We start from the raw sequence: 17,638 nt of genomic DNA on the forward strand, positions 1-17,638 counted from the left end.
ATCTGTCTAACTGTTTTGGAAAGAAATGGAAACATTCGTTGGTATGCTCGAACACAAACAGACAATAAACTTTTCACCCTAAGGCTACTTAATATCGGCCCCGTTCCTTCGAGAGCACAAATACTCAAAAGCCCCTTCCACACTCGTGCGCGAATCGCGGCGCGAAGCCGCGAACGCAAGTGTGGCGTCGATGTTCGCAGACAGCGAAATCGACTCCACACTTGCGTTCGCGGCTTCGCCCGCGATTCACGCGCATAGTCTGGAGCGGGCTAAACACTTTTGTTCTAAAATTAGTTCTCATTCTCATTAATTGAATTATTTTACGGTAAATTGAATATTGACAATTTCTCAGCATCATATTGAATTTTTATACCTTATCTTGCCGGGCCGCGGTTACCATTATCACGCAAACGTACCTATTGTATTTTCCCGCTTTTTTCGAGGCTCAAGCATAAAGCCAGTTTTACACATGTGATAATTTACTTTTATTTTGAACGCGTCCATATCGATTCTGTTTGAGACACTGTTAAAAATGCCACAGAGTGAGTTTGTGTTGCTAGCTCTAAAATAAACTGCATTGTGAATGAATGAAACAAAAATGTCTTCTCATTTTATTTCATTGACTCATTCACTCAGTTTAGTCTGCATGAGTGAGCGTGAACGCGAATCGTGGAAACATGTCCGCCGTTTATGTTGTTTGACGTAAATATTGGCGAAAATTAATAGTTTTGCATCCGTGTAGTGATTTTTGGTGCTAATAATGTGTGTGTTCGTGTTGTGATTTGTGCTTATGCGGCTGTTGTACAAAACTGGTCCAATGGAGTCTCTCAGAAAATGGTTCTACAAACCAAAGGTATGTCAAAACAATTTTCTATCCTAATTCCTGCAGTGTTTCTCAACGGCCTTAAAGACAATGCTGCTCGATTCGTTTTGCTTAACTAAACGTACTTTTATCTTTGTTTCTGCTAGCATTACAAACGCTGATAAATAAATCGCATATAAATGTTTATTCTTTGTTGTCACAGATGGGTATGATTCAGTCGTTGTTTCTCTTTAATTCCATCCGTATGGACCATTGTTATGATTGTTAGTAAATTTGAGGGTTGTTTCACTTCCTTTTGGGTCACATAGATAGTATTTAAATGTTCGTAAGGCGTTGTAAAACTGCATTTTGCAAACCTTACGTCATGGCACTTGACTGGCACAATTTTCCGTCTGCACCGCCTATTTCTCGATCTTAGGCAGGTATTACGCGTTCAACTAGCATAAATTAACAATCTTGTTTACTCTCGCACCTCTGATAAGTCCGTATTTGTTGTTGTTTTATATGCAAAACTTTCCTATTTCGTACTTTAGGTAGTAGCTATTTGGTCAGGCTGTTAAAATATTCAAGTTGGGGGCATGGTATATACAATTAAGATAAGATTGTTTATTTTAATGTTTCTGTCAATTAGAAAGGGCATGTTTGTATTCTTTGTTTACAATTAAATGTTAGATAGTGACTATGAATAGTATCAATAAACTATTGAAATATTAGTCTAACTCGAAATTACTCTTGAAAATTTAATCTTATTTTGAGTTATTACGTGTTTTGTCGTCTTTTTAACTGACAAAAATTAATGTGTATTCATTATTTTTAAATGTAAATAGGTGATTGAGTGGTGAGCGGTGATGGCCGAGTGGATATGACATCCTACTTTCAATCCAGAGGTTGCAGGTTCAAATCCGGGCTTGTACCAATTAGTTTATCGGAACTTATCTACGAAATATCATTTGATAGTTACAAGTAGCTTTTCGGTGAAGGAAAAGATCTTGAGGAAACCTGCATACATCTGCAAAGAAAGCCAAAGGTGTATGTGAAGTCTGCATTGCGCTAGCGTGGGGACTATAGCCCAAGCCCTCTCACGCATGAGCCCTCTGTGCCTAGCAGTGGGACGTATATAGGCTGAATTATTATTATATTAGGTCTTAAATAAAAATATTAAGTCCCACAACCAAGCCTTGTTTCTCGTATGATCAACCATCTATTTCAGTTTTAAGAAACATGAATTATTGATGAAAGGAATGGTTTTTTCATGATTAATATGTTTACTTGCTTAAGATGGATTTCTGAAGTGCTCCTTTTAGAATCTTAAGCAGGTTTTATTATACTAGGTTGGACTTCCCTTTAGTGTGTGTTATGTGACTTATTTTTTTTACCATTACTGATAAAGTGCAGAACCCAATAGTTATTGGCATGAAAAAATTTCATAACTTAGCTTTAAATTCAACAGTATATAAAACAGATTTCTGCAGGTTATTAAGGTAGTTGCCATATGCTTCATATTTTCAAAAAAGTAGACCTTTTTGTAGGATGTTGCATTAAGTAGGTAACAAGTGTCACACATACAAGTGAATAACCACAAACTGTGCTCTAGTTTGCTTAACCACATTGTGGCAATGTCAATATGAAATTTAGACAGGCTGTTATGACCTACTTAGGGGTAAAAACAATGATCATGTGACTTGTTCAGTTTTCTGTGAATTTGTTTTTCATTGTTCCTTGACCATATGTTTGACGATTATAATTGAGACCAAGCTGTTATAAAAATTTAATGTTGTATGGAGAAATCAAATTTACCAGACTTTTGAATACCGTTTTTTAACATTTTACTATCTGTCACACGAGCATAGGCAGAGAGAATCATACTGTTTCTATCTTTTGTTGGCAATATTAGAACAAAAGTATATTACTTCTGTACATGTGCTAAAGTAAATGTAAGCAGCAGTTTGGTGATGGGTAGTTTATTATTATCTGATGTGACTAACATTGGCATTCTACTCATGTGCACCTAGGGTTGCCATATGGAAGAATTAAATGTCCTGATAAAAATCCGGACATCACCCTGAAAACCCGGACATTTCTTGTAGCAGAGATTTGGCGTAGCTTGAACGACGCCCCGGCGGCGCGCTGCTCTCTGCGGTGTACTGTATCCCGTAGCTCACTCCTCAGGCGCGCATTTTATTTTTATGAGGTCATTCCTAAAAATGCGGACACATGCCAAGTCTGGCTGCAATCCGGATTAAGGGTCAATAATCCGGACATGTCTGGACAAATCCGGACGTATGGCAACCCTATGTGCACCACAAAAATGTTTTTAGATTAGGGTGATAACATAATGTATGTTAAATATAACATTATACCTTCCTATTTTAATTAATAAAAGCTGAGATGACATACCTATGTGCGAAATTGACCTAATGGTATTGTGTTAGTAGAATGTGGAGAAGTTTATTTCTATCAAAGTTACTAAAAAACGGTAAATGCCAAGTATATCGTTTTTTAAATAGACCCGGCAACCTTCAAATCAAGAGTGAACAGGCACCTTCTGGGCGAGCTCGCTCCATCGTAGGCCACGTCTACGCCTCGGCTAGTCTGTGGCCATGAGTAAGCCCATTCATAATTAAAAAAAAAAATTGTTACAAATTTCAAAGAGTACTATTATGTATTGATTATGTAAATAGTTTTAATTGACATCAATTTCTTCGCAATCTACAAAAGATGCTACTATTGGGTCAGTATGTTATATTTTGCTCGTTTTGATGAATCTGTCCTATTAGTAAAGTCCATTCCAATAGAACTTGCTAACTTTGTAAACAAAGGACGAAACTTTGTTTTGTCACTGTTTCTCCTTGAATTTTCACATCATCTCATCAAACACCATTGAAACACATACACTGTACACTATTAAAGCGGTCGTTACCGTAAAATACAACAATATATAACTGTATCTTGGATATTTCATTAAAAGTTTAAAATGGTTTCATAAGTTAGGTTATTAGGCCCTGATGTAATGACGTTTTTGTTTCTTTTACATTCTACAATTGTCTATGATGGGTAGTGTTGTGACTTAAGTTGGTGATATACTCGTAAAGCCGCTACACACTACGCGACTCACGGTCTGTACCTGCCAACGCGGTTATATACACTACGCGGTAGTTTGACAATTTTAAATTTCAATAAATATGTAAACTCAGATTAATCGTTTTAATTCCTTTTTTTTAAATAACCTTTTCCATTCTTTCGCACCATTTTTAAACATTATTTTTAAACTACGGAAAATTATAACTGGTCGTTTTGGACTGTTCATAAATTAAAATCTACCCTACATTTGACAAAATAATGACTGTTGAATGATTGACGGTTTCAATATTGTTTTACTCGTTCACTGTTTTTCTTGGCATCTACGCGTATCTTACTTCTTTGTTATTGAATTTAAGAGATATCTGTTTCTCGTTCTCACTTATGGATGCGACGCACCAAGTTCGTGATGCAGTGCGATAGTGTGTTACGGCCTTAAGTAAAGGACTAAGTAAGACTCTTGCCCATCACTAGCAAATTCATCATTCAGAGACAATTTCAATATGGCGGTTTGTTTACACAGTTTGTAAGTTCTATTGGAATGGACTTTAGAGCAAAATGTGTTCAAAGTGGAAGCCTGTTTATGCTCAAATTAAAATCAGCTGATGTACATCAACTGAGTTCAATCACTGTTTATATCAAATCTGTGTCACAGTAATAAATAATAATATTATATCAAATTGAATGAATAATGAGAGGCTTAATACGTAACAACGGTATAGCAAAGCCAAATAATAAGCTTATTCATAAACGCGCTACAACCCTCAATTAGCTAACAATCGTTTGTCTTTATCTGTCATTTTGACTTATGTATTTGTAAGAAAGGGATAAAACATAATTTAACTAAATCATTAAAGTTTTATGAATAAGGGGGTTACAAGGTTTCACGGCAATCCCGCAATCGTTAAAGATTCTGAGGGCCTACCGCGAACCACGTTCGACGTGTTGCCTCTCTGTCGCACTTGTTAACTCGTACGTTAAGGTGGGTCCACACGGTGCAGACTTTAGTCTGCGCAGCGTGTCTGTACAGACTTAAGTCGGTGCAAATGGGACGTGTGGACGTGAAGTCTCAAGTCTGTAACGACATCTGTGCATTTTTGTATCTGGCATCAAAATGTCGGCGCAGACATGCGTGTTTGCGCCGACTACTGCACTGTGTGGACGCATGTTCAGACTTGTTTGGGTCAACTTACGACAACTTTGGTTAATTAATTCACAGTTTGCTTTGTTTTTATAATAACAATGAACGATTTAATAAAAAAGAAAATATTCGAGAGAAGTTTTAGTTGATTTTATAGATCTATATAAGTACCTTCCAGCTGTATGGAAAATTAAGTCCAAAGAGTACAGTAATAGGGATATGCAAACGTCCACAACAACTAACATGTCTGTATCGTGTGGACGATGTGAGTCGCACATACTTTTGTCCGTGCAACAGTCTGCGTAAGTAGCACAAGTCTGCACCGTGTGGACCCACCTTTAGTGTGATAGAGTGGCAACACGTCGAACGTGGTTCGTGGTAGGCCCTCTGTAATCAATGAATCACACATTGCGCGAAGTAGGTACATTTCCATTACCGTCCATTCAACACTAATGTATCTAAATATTTGATGCAAGTTATAAGCGAAAGCGGAGTTTAAAAGCTTTACGTTTAGTTCCATAATCCCGCTTCACGTTGCACTTAAGTCTTAGGCTCTCTCCGTCACACAGGCGCGTTTTCCAGGCGGGGCTTGAGCGTTTTATATGTAAAAGCGGCGCGCTCCGCTCACGCGCCCCCGCAACACGCGCCTGATGTGTGACAGAGCCTTAAGACAAATGAGAATAGGGAAAGGCACAGTCGCCTCTAATTATGTATATGTTACCTATCGAAGGCTACAAAAATATCTGACACGTTTTTGTTTGTAACCCAATAAGAGCGTGTCACACACTCGTACTACAACCATGTTAAATGCAACTTGTATTAACTTAGCATCTATTGGTGTACAGAACCTTGAATGCGCCTTAAATGACACTTGACACTTTTTCCGCACTTATCGCTGCCGCTTATCGCTACCGCTTCCGCGTCTCCCCTTATCTTGTACCAGCAATTGTTTACATACCAACTAATCACTTTGTTGGACTCGTTATAATTAGTTTTGTATAATATTTCGACTAGTCCCGATTTCTGTTGTTTATGTTATGTATTGTTTGTGGTTATGTAATTTACAATTATTATGAGATTGTATTATGTTATGATAATGATTATTTAACAGGATATAAGTAGGTAATACTTGACTTGAGTGTTGGTATAAGCATATTTTATAATGTCAATGTTAGTTTTGTTGAATTGGATGATATAAATATCTTGACAACTTAAGAAGGTCTGAGCTAACACCTTCCTGACATTGAGCGACTTGCGACGGTGGCAGCGATAAACATAGGTTGGAGCGAGACAGCGTTCGGACCTTTCGTTTCCACCTATGGTTGTCGCTGCCGCCGTCGCCAGTCCCGTAATGTCGTGTCGTGTACTGTCGTGCCGTAACGCTAGTTTTGTTGATGAGTGTACCCTTGTTACCAGATTATTGAAGATGAGTAGGCATGACATGTAAATTTTGTAATTTTATGAATAAAGGAATATAACATCGTGAGGAAACCGGACTAATCCCAATAAGGCCTAGTTTACCCTCTGGGTTGGAAGGTCCGATGGCAGTAGCTTTCGTAAAAACTAGTGCCTACGTCAAATCATGGGATTAGTTGTCAAGCGGACCCCAGGTTCTGAGAATGAGCCGTGGCGAAATGCCGGGATAACGCGAGGAAGAAGATGAATAAAGGAATACGAGTAGGAAAGGAATATTATTGAGTGTATGCCTTTTTAGGGTTCCGTAAATCCGTACCTCAAAAGGAAAAGGAAATTTCCCCTTTCCCAATTAGGGCATACTGAAAATTCCTGGAACTGGCCACTTAGAAAAATAAGTTGTCTCATATATCAGAACCCAGAAACATTTAGTATGGCTCACGTATTAGTTAATTATGATTCATTCGATTTAATATCCTCGACAGCCAAAATTCCATTTTGGACGCAACCATCCCGCTCTGACGCGTCACCGGTAAAGGCTTGGCCACACACAGAGCGCGACGCAGCGCCGCGTCCGCGCCGCGTGATGCCGACGCGAAGCCTGGTCAAACAGGGCGCGCGCCGATCGCGCCGGCCTCACGCTCTCAACACGCCCTCAAGGCGCGCGTGAACGCGGCGCGGCCGCGCGGGAACGCGGCGCACCGCTCGCTGCCTAACGTCCGATCCTACTGATGTGACCTTGCGCGACGCGGCGGGCCGCCGCGTTCGCTCGGCGCAGCGCTGCGCACGCGCCGCGCGGACGCAAGGGGCCGCGCGGCGCGGGGCGCGACAGAAGCGGGGCGTGATACCGGCGGGACGCAGTCTGTTTGACGTCGGTAACCTGTTAGCATGTGCCGCGGTCGCGCGGCGTGGACGCGGCGCGGACGCGGCGCTGCGTCGCGCTCTGTATGTGGCCAAGCCTTAACATCTCGCCATCTCTCTCGCAGCTTTCACTTTTTTTGTCGCTTTCCCAATAGCGAAACTCGGCCGTCATGCCAAATGTTTTGCGAATGTTGCCAGTACGGCTACCATCAGTTTGGCATTGACATAAACGCTATCGTGAACGTAATGTACTTTCTATATATCTCTTTTGCACTAATATGTCAGTACGAGCGAGATGCATAGAAAGTAATAAAGTAAATTACGTTCACAATAGCGTTTATGTAAATGCCAAACTGATGGTAGAAGTCTAGGGCATGCTAATTCCATTGCTTACAAAGTATTTGCCTCAAGCTTGATAGTATAAGGGGGCTATCACACCGTCCCCTTATCCATATGCGTCAGTGTGATGACCGCCTAACGGCTCCTCTATACGATGGGCCAACGCCGGCCACTCTAAGGGACGCATTTATGCGTTAGAGGGAGCAAGTGATATTGCTATCTTATTCTAACGCAAGGCTGCGTCCCTGTCTATTTGTTATCTCTTCGCGTTTAATCCGCTAAACCGATTGAGATGGAATTTGGTACGGAGTTTTATTAATGATAATCATCATCATCATTGCTTCACGCAAACGAAGTTGTAGAGTCTACAACATAGACAAAGGTTAGACTGTTTATGTGTAGACAAGTTCTAACATATATGGTATTTAATTTACTTTATTGGTAATGACATCATGGCTGAAACGTATCAGGTATAAAAATTCTTTATGTTGAGGTATTTAATTTAGGTACCTAACGGTTTATACTGTTAGGTTTCTGTGGACACTTGCAATGTCACTGACATTCGGACCTTATCACCTAATAACCAAAATGTCTTATCAGTTATCGCCTCACGTCCATTTCATTTCTCATTGATAAATGATAACATTGTAATTTTACCTTTACGGCTGTCGCACGTCAAGAGATTAGATAAAAACCTTTGTTAATAGGTACGTATAGATAAATTGCCCTTAGATTTTTGAGATAGCTTTGTACCTACAGCTTGGCAAAAAAGAGTAGAAATTAAAAAGTGGCAACACTGTAGTGTCGTCCCTTTCAAACCAATATATAAGAAAACGGGACGACACTACAGTGTTGCCACTTTTTAATTTGTACTCTTGCCAAGCTCTATGTGCGTTCTTTAGCCCGGAAAGAGCACATCAACGGGAGGCGTGGAGATCAAGGGGAGAGGCCTTTGCACAAGTGCGAGTCGGACTCGCCCACCGAGGGTTCCGTACTCTTTAGTATTCGTTGTTATAGCGGCAACAGAAATACATCTGTGAATCTTTCAGCTAGCTAGCTATCAAGGTTCATGAGATATAGCCTGGTGACAGACAGACAGACGGACGGACATTTTTGTTATCTTACGTGAGAACTATCAAAACCCTCCCTCCCCCTTGTAAGAAAAACCCCCTACTCCCCTAAATCGTCTTATTACGTAATAAATGAATGACGCCTAAGCGCCTAACTTGAGTGTTGGTGTTCTTGCTACGGTAATTTGAAACATCAAATGTCCTACCGCAATAAGGTCAATAAGTGTCATGTTCCGCAGCTATTTTTTTAATAAACGACTTTCACACGACCAGGGGTGCGAAGCTCCTGACTTCGGTCAAACTCGGCTCCGCTCGGCTCAGCATTGCTCCGAGCAATTATTAGGGTTGGCACCACTTGACTTCCTTTTGCGTGCACAACCACAGATAAGATAATCACTTGATTTTTGACAACCCTAGATAGCCGAAAGGGATAGTGCCATATATTAGAAAGGGACAGCATGATTCGACCCTGAACCGCTGTCAAACTTCGGTTTTGTAGGAAGTTTCCTTTCTGTACGGTAGTACTATTAATTATTCTGTGACACGACTAAATCTTCTCAACATTATGTCACAATGGCGTGTGAGAAAATGAATGGCCAAAGTTTTTTCTGTATTTAGTATAGTATACTACAGCTAGACAGGGTTGTTTTCACACAGGGGGTTGTTAAACACGCAAGGTGTTTTCGGCTTTTCTATTTTCGTTAAATAAACTCGCTATTTTGAAGTGCAGATTGAAGATTTATGTTTAACGAAACCTAGAAAAAGTATCTACTCATGTGGTAGGTTTTTTTTTCTTAGTTTCTTTCACTGTAGAAAAATACACGGGAGGTTTCCTTATACCCCCCTCCCCCAACGTGATTTATCGTGATTTTTTCGTGACCGCCTCTCCTCCTGTCGAACCTCGCGTGATTTGTGCACAACGCCTAATCTGTGGGCCCCACAACTCGTTCAATGGCCTCACTCGATGTACACTTGTTTGTACTCAAATTACTGCAATTCGCTCGTCCAAGATTCTCTAAAAACGTGAAATGTGCAACATCATGAAACTTGGCTAGCTACAAAGACAACTAGGTACACTGGCGTTCAAAAGTGCATGATGGAAATGTTTCAACCGTAGTATTAAGGCATTACGGTCGACATCTACCCATGCACTTTTGAACGCCGCTGTACCTATACTTCCCTAGTATAACAAATCGTTTTGACTCTAGAGAAATATCCACTTCCCTTTGAGATTCAATAGCCATTGTCTAGTATTCTATAGGGGAAAACATGTATTATAAACACAACGATGAGTGATTTTTATTGTTATTATATACCTATCTACGAGACTGATACCGTCAATGATTTAACCGATAAATTTCTTGCTGGCGTAATTATGATGTACTCATTTCTATTGTCAGTTTGATTGATCCAATGGGCGTATACGGGTTAAGCGACTGTTAAAATTGTTATCAAACAAAACCACGTGACTCGGCCGTTCGGCCAATGACATTTTTAACCGGCTGATATTTTTTGTGACTATATTAGGCATCATTGCCATCATTCATTAGATTATATAGATTGAATTCAATAAAAAATACCTATTAGAAATAAAACGGGAATGTACCTATTATCACCTGCAATTGACTTTTAATAAATAAGAACCGGATTATCGCTTTTAGGGGAGCCCCTCGAAAACAATAGTACTCACCCATGCACACTGTTAACTTACAATGACTTATGAGTCACACAAACAACCTAGACGTCGTCATACAATCGAAAACCTTAATACTCGCTCTATTTTCTTTGTATAAAAGTTTTATGAATAACCTCCACCTATGTTCAGTGAATCAACTTTTTCTTGTCACTAGTTGCCATGGTTACGGTCTCCTGGGTCACTCTTAAAATACTAGTTTTTTCGTATTTTAATGAATCAAACTTAATTTTTTGATAGTTATGGGACTTTCTATAATCGGACACCTACTAAGCACGTTTGTAGAACATGGTACAGCAGTTCTTCTAACAAATTTTGATACTTTTGTCTCCTGGCTGATGGGACAGACGGAATAACAACTTTGGACAGAATAACAACCGAAATTAGATTTTTTTGCCGAAACGGAAATTTCGGTCTGACACTATAGTTCGTTTTTCTAGCATTAGAAAGAACTTGAAAGAAGGTAAGCGATGTTGGCATGTCTTTTAATTCAAAAATGCTTTTTAAAAATCTTTAACTATTACTTATGAAAGCAGAAGAATATAAATGATCGTATTAGATTCATAATTGTTACACACATATTTGCCGTAACTTAGTTTTAAAATGTGTTTTTCAATTAAAAGACACATAAAGATTGTTTGCCTAATTTCTACTGCTAAAAAAACGAAGTATAATGTTCAGTTATGAGTGATGCTGTAAGTACTATGCCTATGCATTATTATGCATGCCATTAACTGTAAGCTACGTAACTATTACGCAGTACGTTGACTTCCTGGACACGCCTTTATCTGCGTTTAGGATTTTACTAAACATATACTTAAACTCAGGTATAAACATGCATATTGACAGTAACACACTGATCATTGGTGGACCTTACGGCGTTCCAATAAGGTTTACGAATTGTCAGTTAACATTAACATGGTGTTGCTGTTGACTAGACTCAACAAAGTATGTGAGTGTGCGTGGGTGAATCAACTTTTTTTTCTTGTTGCTTTAATGGTCGCCTGGGTCACTTTTTTTTTTTTTATTTATTATGAATGGGCTTACTCATGGCCACAGACTAGCCGAGGCGTAGACGTGGCCTACGATGGAGCGAGCTCGCCCAGAAGGTGCCTGTTCACTCTTGATTTGAAGGTTGCCGGGTTATAAGAACACGGAAATATAGACGCCGGCAAGGAATTCCATTCCTTGGCAGTGCGCATAAGGAAAGTAGAAGCAAAGCGCTTCGTGCGAATTGGTGGAATATTAGTGAGGATGTTAAGTGCAAACACCTTTTTTTTCTTGATTAAAGCATGAAACTTGGCACAGTTGTTCCTTATATCAAATAAAGCCGATTTCGATCGGTAGCCCGAAGGAGCCCCCCCTCTGGGGCCCGAGAGGGGGGGTCAAAGTACCGCTCCGCCCGGCTTCATTCTTAAAATTCTAACAGGCCCCGTTAAGCTAATAGGTCATATTTGGTATCAATTTCGGATAAATCAATAACGTAGAATTCATTTCTGATATAAAAAAATTGCAATTTGTAGAAAAAAATTTAAAAAAAATTTAAAAATCTAATTTTTCAAGTGTAATATTTATTTTTTATTTAGTATCAAAATTAAACTGCCTGGTTTTTCTACATATAAAAAATATGACAATAAAGCCTATTTAATGCAGATTTTAAAAACGTAACTTGTCCTTACCTTTATTAAAAGAAAATTGCATAAAAAAAATCTTATATCGTCTCGCGCGGTGAATATCTTTTTACCGACATCGGCATCGTTATGGACAACATCCGAAGTACACACTCTGGAGACCGATTAAATGTATTGTTTGTTGTTGTAGATCCTTTATAGATCCTATTATAAAGATAGAAAAGTGTACAAATACTATTTTTTATGTGTCGTTCAGTAAAAAAAGGGACCTAGGAATAAATTATCATAGAGCCTCGCGTTTGTATAGAAGCATACTCGTATTTAATTAGTGTAAACCACTCCATGGACTCCATGGTCGCTATTCTCAATGAATAAGAACTGTAAGTATTATTAAATATTTTTATTACACTATACCACACTTTAATTTTGCGACTTGTGTATTAAAAAAACAATTCCTTCCCCCGGCACATGAATGCGTACATTTCATCATTCACGTATATAATATATGTCAGTTTCAACCATATTCTGGCCACAGCAGGGTTGTCAGAACAGTTTGGAAACAGTCATCTGCTCCTTGCTTCCATTCCCAAGAAGACAGACTGAGCAAGTTTAAAGAGGAACTAACGTCTGCCCCCAAGCCCCAAACATATAATTCTATCCTGATAAGGCTGCTTCTGTTTCAATAGTCTATTCAAGTAAAGAATTATTTCAGGCATTTTTTTTATTATTTAGCAACGGCTTTATCAGTAAGGTATTCACTTTACAAGGCTATTTCACATATCATCATATGAAGTTATAATAAACTTTTGGCGAATGTTATTTATTAGATTTACTGATATTGCTCTATCCTGTAGGAGCTTGAATCCTTGTATCGGCCAAGCTAAAAAGGGTCTATGCTTAGATCTCACTTTTATACACCATATATTAAATGGGGAACCCGGTTCAAATCCTAGAAGGCATATATTTGTGTTTATCGTGAAAGCTTGTTCCTGAATTACCTATGGATGTTTTGAGTGTATTTATCAAATACATATTATCATATATATATATATCATCTAGTCTTATTATCACAAGTCTTATTGAGCTTACAGTATTACAAGGTCGATCGAGAGAATGCTTGGAATACGAGTAAGACTCCTGGTGTTTCAGAGCCCGATAGATATAAGAGTTAAATTTACCATGATGATAAGCTTCACTTATAACCACTGATATTTTAGTGAAACTCATTTCTTTAGCACTAGGTAAATCATTTTGAGACACTGTGTTGACAAAACTTCGAAGAGTTATAAGTCCTTATTTATGCCATCGCGAAATTGTGTAGAGAAACATGTTATAAGTAATGTTCCTCGTGAGATTCCGAATACTCCAAGAACCATGAAGAGTCCGATTCATTTCATATGATGGCCCTAGTTGCAGATGCTGTAAAACAGTCATTGCAAGGTATTGATAAGCACAGTAGACATAGACGATGTAGTTATAGCAGCTAGACTAGATTCATGCGTACGAATATTTCCCCAACTACAGGATTTGTGGGCTCACGTTGACACAGTGGAAAACTCAATTATATCACGTCACTCCATTGCATCCACAATAGGCCAGGGAATTCTATTTTTAAGCCAATAAAATTATCTATTCTGTAAGCTACTTAAATAAACTCTTTTATTTACCCTAAAAGAGTTAAAGTCTTACCCCTGTTTCGAGCATTCAGCTGAAAGGGTAGAAAAAGTGAGTTCGAAACATGGAACCTGTTCAGAGTTCAGCCATGCTACTACAAGGATCCAAGCTCTTACAAGATGGAGCAATAGCGGTGGCTAAAAGCATTCCCCTAAAATACTAAAATGAGATATTATATGTTCGGTAATAAGTGCAATATTGAAGAAGACAAGTTACACCGGGATATTGAAATGAAGAGTTGTATAATGTTATACCTGTTCAAAAGGGAGCCGTATAAATGCATTACGCGCAGTGTACCGTGTGGTTGATGTTTGGGATCAGACATTAGTTCGTCGTCAAACTTGCTCAGTCCGTCTTCTTGGGAATGGAAGCAAGGAGCAGATGACTGTTTCCAAACTGTTCTGACAACCCTGCTGTGGCCAGAATATGGTTGAAACTGACATATATACTTGAATTATGAAATGTATCCATTCATGTGTCGGGGGAAGGAATTGCATTAATACACAAGACGCAACATTAAAGTGTGGTATAATGTAATAAGTAAGCAGATTAAATAATACTTATAGTTTACTTCTTATTAATAGGGAATATTACGCAAAACTCTGCGTAGGTAGCGCCACTACCACTATCTGTCAATCACTATAGTGATTGTTATAACAATCTGGGGGTCTGCCGCGAAACAAGAAAATCGAAGTTTCGTTGTCTAATCCCTCTATCACTCTTGCATATTCGATAAAGAGGCAGATAACTTAATTTCGATTTTCGCTTTTACCGATAGGCCCTGGTTAACAAACCGCCTTGATGCATCAATGTCATATTTTATTGTCTGTGAAAACTTGTCAAAAAACAGTTTAAGGTACAGTATGTATAAGTTAGTTTATGAATTTACTAGAGTCGGTAGTGCTGCACTTTGGCGGCAGAACATTGCAGTAATATCCCCTATTGAGAACAGCGACCATGGAGTCCATGGAGTGGTTGGCACTAACTAAATACCTACGAGTATGCTTCTATACAAACGCGAGGCTCTGTGATAATTTTTTCCAAGGTCCCTTTTTTCACTGAACTACACATAAGAAAATATTTGTACGCTTTTCTATCTTTATCTATCTACAACAATAAACAATACTTTTAATCGGTCTCCAGAGTGTGTACTTCGGATGTTGTCTATATCGATTCCGATGTCGGTAAAAAGATATTCACCGGCGCGAGACGATATAAGTTTTTTTTTATGCAATTTCCTCTTAATGAAGATATGTAAAAGTTATGTTTTTAAAATCTGCATTAAATAGGCTTTATCATCATATTTTTTCAATGTAGAAAAACCAGGCAGTTTAATTCTGACAATAAATAAGAAACAAAAATTAAACTTGAAAAATTAGATATTTTGAGTTTTTTTTTATTTTTTTCTACAAATTGCTATTTTTTTATACCAGAAATGAATTCTACGTTATTGATTTATCCGAAATTGATACCAAATATGACCTATTAGCTAAACGGGGCCTGTTAGAATTTTAAGAATGAAGCCGGGCGAGCGGTACTTTGACCCCCCCCCTCTCCGGCCCCAGAGGGGGGGCTCCTTCGGGCTACCGATCGAAATCGGCTTGGTTTGATATAAGGAACAACTGTGCCAAGTTTCATGCTTTAATCAAGAAAAAAAAGGTTCGACCTTTTTTTGTCACTTAGAACCCTAGCTATATCTACCAAGTAAGGATGGAAACCGGCCGTGCGTCTAAAAGTCCGATGGTAGAATGGTGGTCACTCTTTAAATGCTAGTTTTTTGGCCAAACATGTATTGTTGTGGTACCTAAACTGCAAAACGTAATACAAGACCAAAAAAAGTAAGAAATGTTGCCACTTTTTCACTAGCGCGTCTTGTATTTATGTAAAAATAAGTAAATAAAAGTACTTTTTTAAATCGTAGGAGTAATATTACTAATAAATAAATTATCATAGCATGATTATTTATCAATAGGAATTTACTATTTTACAAACAAATTATTGCAGTAGCAACATTGTCTTACTTTTTTTGGTCTTGAATTACGTATTGCAGTATAGTTGTAAGCCCATTCCGTCATTTGCGTTTAGTTAGTGATTAAAATTGAAAAAAGAAAGAAAAGAAAACATTAAAAACATTTAACGGGCACATTCATTTAGGTAAAGGGTCATTCCAATAATGCGATTTTTAACGAATAAAGTATTATAAGCGTTTAAATAAGTGAAAACATTCTCACGCTTGCAGACGGATAGTGTACGTCGCGTTAATACAAGTGAAAGTTATTTAGCAGCGATTAGATAATGCACAATGTTTTAAATGACCCATTCATAGCTGAACCCAGTTATCAAACGGACTGAATCGATCGGACATTGTGACTGTCGACTCCCTTCCTGTTACTACGAAAATAAGCCATTGCCATCCTGTCTGACTCAACAAGTTTTGTTTCTGAAGTATTTGCTAAGCAATGAATCAGTTGGCACAATTATTTCTAAGTTCTAACACGTTCTAAGAACTGAGACCTCTCAGTTCTTCATGAGAGCTGAGAGTTGTTATTAAAATTCTCAGAAGAGATTCGAATATACCTGTGTGCAAAGACTATGACGATGAACCACCGAAAATTGTTGTAATTGTTTTAGTCAACAGTAGAAGTAACTAGGTAAGCAGATGAGCGAGTGAAAATTATCTACACACGCTCTGACTTCCTAATCCTACTAAAGTTGTACCCAGATTATTTTGAACACCTCGCCTGCTTAGATACTTCTGTTGCTGACTGTAGGTATACTTTATTTGGCACGCATTACAGTAAAATGTCATGATGATGGTTATTACAATAAGAATCTGATCGGTAGGGATTCTCTTTCAATTTATTTTAACTCTACCTATTGTATTTAATTTATGTGACAATATCTAGGAGACCGAGCTTTGCTAAGAAAATATAAAAACTAAAAAATGCGCGTTTTTCCAGAGATAAGACCTAGCTAGATCGGTCTCTCGCCCCCGAAAACTCCCATATAGCAAATTTCATCGAAATCGTTAGAGCCATTTCCGAGATCCCCGAAATATTATAAGTAAATTCATGTACATACCTATATACAAGAATTGCTCGTATAAAGTTATAAGATATAACTCAAATCACGTGTTCTACAACATATGTATCCATAAATGCCGCGGAAACGCTAAAATAAACATACAGAAAAGTGAATAAAGGTTGCCTTGTTCACTTTTATAAGGTACTATAAGCCTATAAGGAAAACTCAACGCCCTACGTTACGTTCACAGGGATTCCCGCATTTAGCTCATTTTTGTATGCAAAGTTTACCTTATTCTGCTCTTGAGGCAAAAATCCCACTCAGCTTAAGATGTAGCCAAGAACAAGGCACTTAAGCTACACGCTGATGGTATGCTAAAATGTAGACTTGAACACACAAATACAGCAAATTTTAGCAAATTTTCTATGGTTAGTCATCATCATCATCATCATCTCAGCCTATATACGTCCCACTGCTGGGCACAGGCCTCCTCTCGAGCGCGAGAGGGCTTGGGCTATAGTCCCCACGCTAGCCCAATGCGGATTGGGGACTTCACATACACCTTTGAATTTCTTCGCAGATGTATGCAGGTTTCCTCACGATGTTTTCCTTCACCGAAAAGCGACTGGTAAATATCAAATGATATTTCGTACATAAGTTCCGAAAAACTCATTGGTACGAGCCGGGGTTTGAACCCGCGACCTCCGGATTGCAAGTCGCACGCTCTTACCGCTAGGCCACCAGCGCTTCAATAAATGCTTTATGGTTAGAGTATTAGGTTGATAACCAAAATACTCATAATCGTTATTGCATATCAGCAATAACATTGTATCTAATGATAGCTTACATATTTTTATTTTGGTTATCACACTGCCCCGATATAGACAGCAC

General features: G+C 38.5%; 1 protein-coding gene across 1 annotated transcript in view; it reads left to right on the forward strand.

The window, feature by feature from the left end:
* Positions 1-623: 623 nt before the first annotated feature.
* The window catches only part of LOC134675255 (lateral signaling target protein 2 homolog), a 90,712-nt gene continuing 73,697 nt past the window's right edge, over positions 624-17,638 (forward strand). Inside the window, exon 1 of the mRNA XM_063533474.1 lies at positions 624-853. Within this exon, the coding sequence (XP_063389544.1) occupies positions 791-853 (63 nt within the window). The 5' untranslated portion in view covers positions 624-790. The remainder of the gene's footprint in view (positions 854-17,638) is intronic.

This window comes from Cydia fagiglandana, chromosome 21 (genome assembly GCF_963556715.1).
Source record: "Cydia fagiglandana chromosome 21, ilCydFagi1.1, whole genome shotgun sequence".
Classification (NCBI taxonomy): Eukaryota; Metazoa; Arthropoda; class Insecta; order Lepidoptera; family Tortricidae; genus Cydia; species Cydia fagiglandana.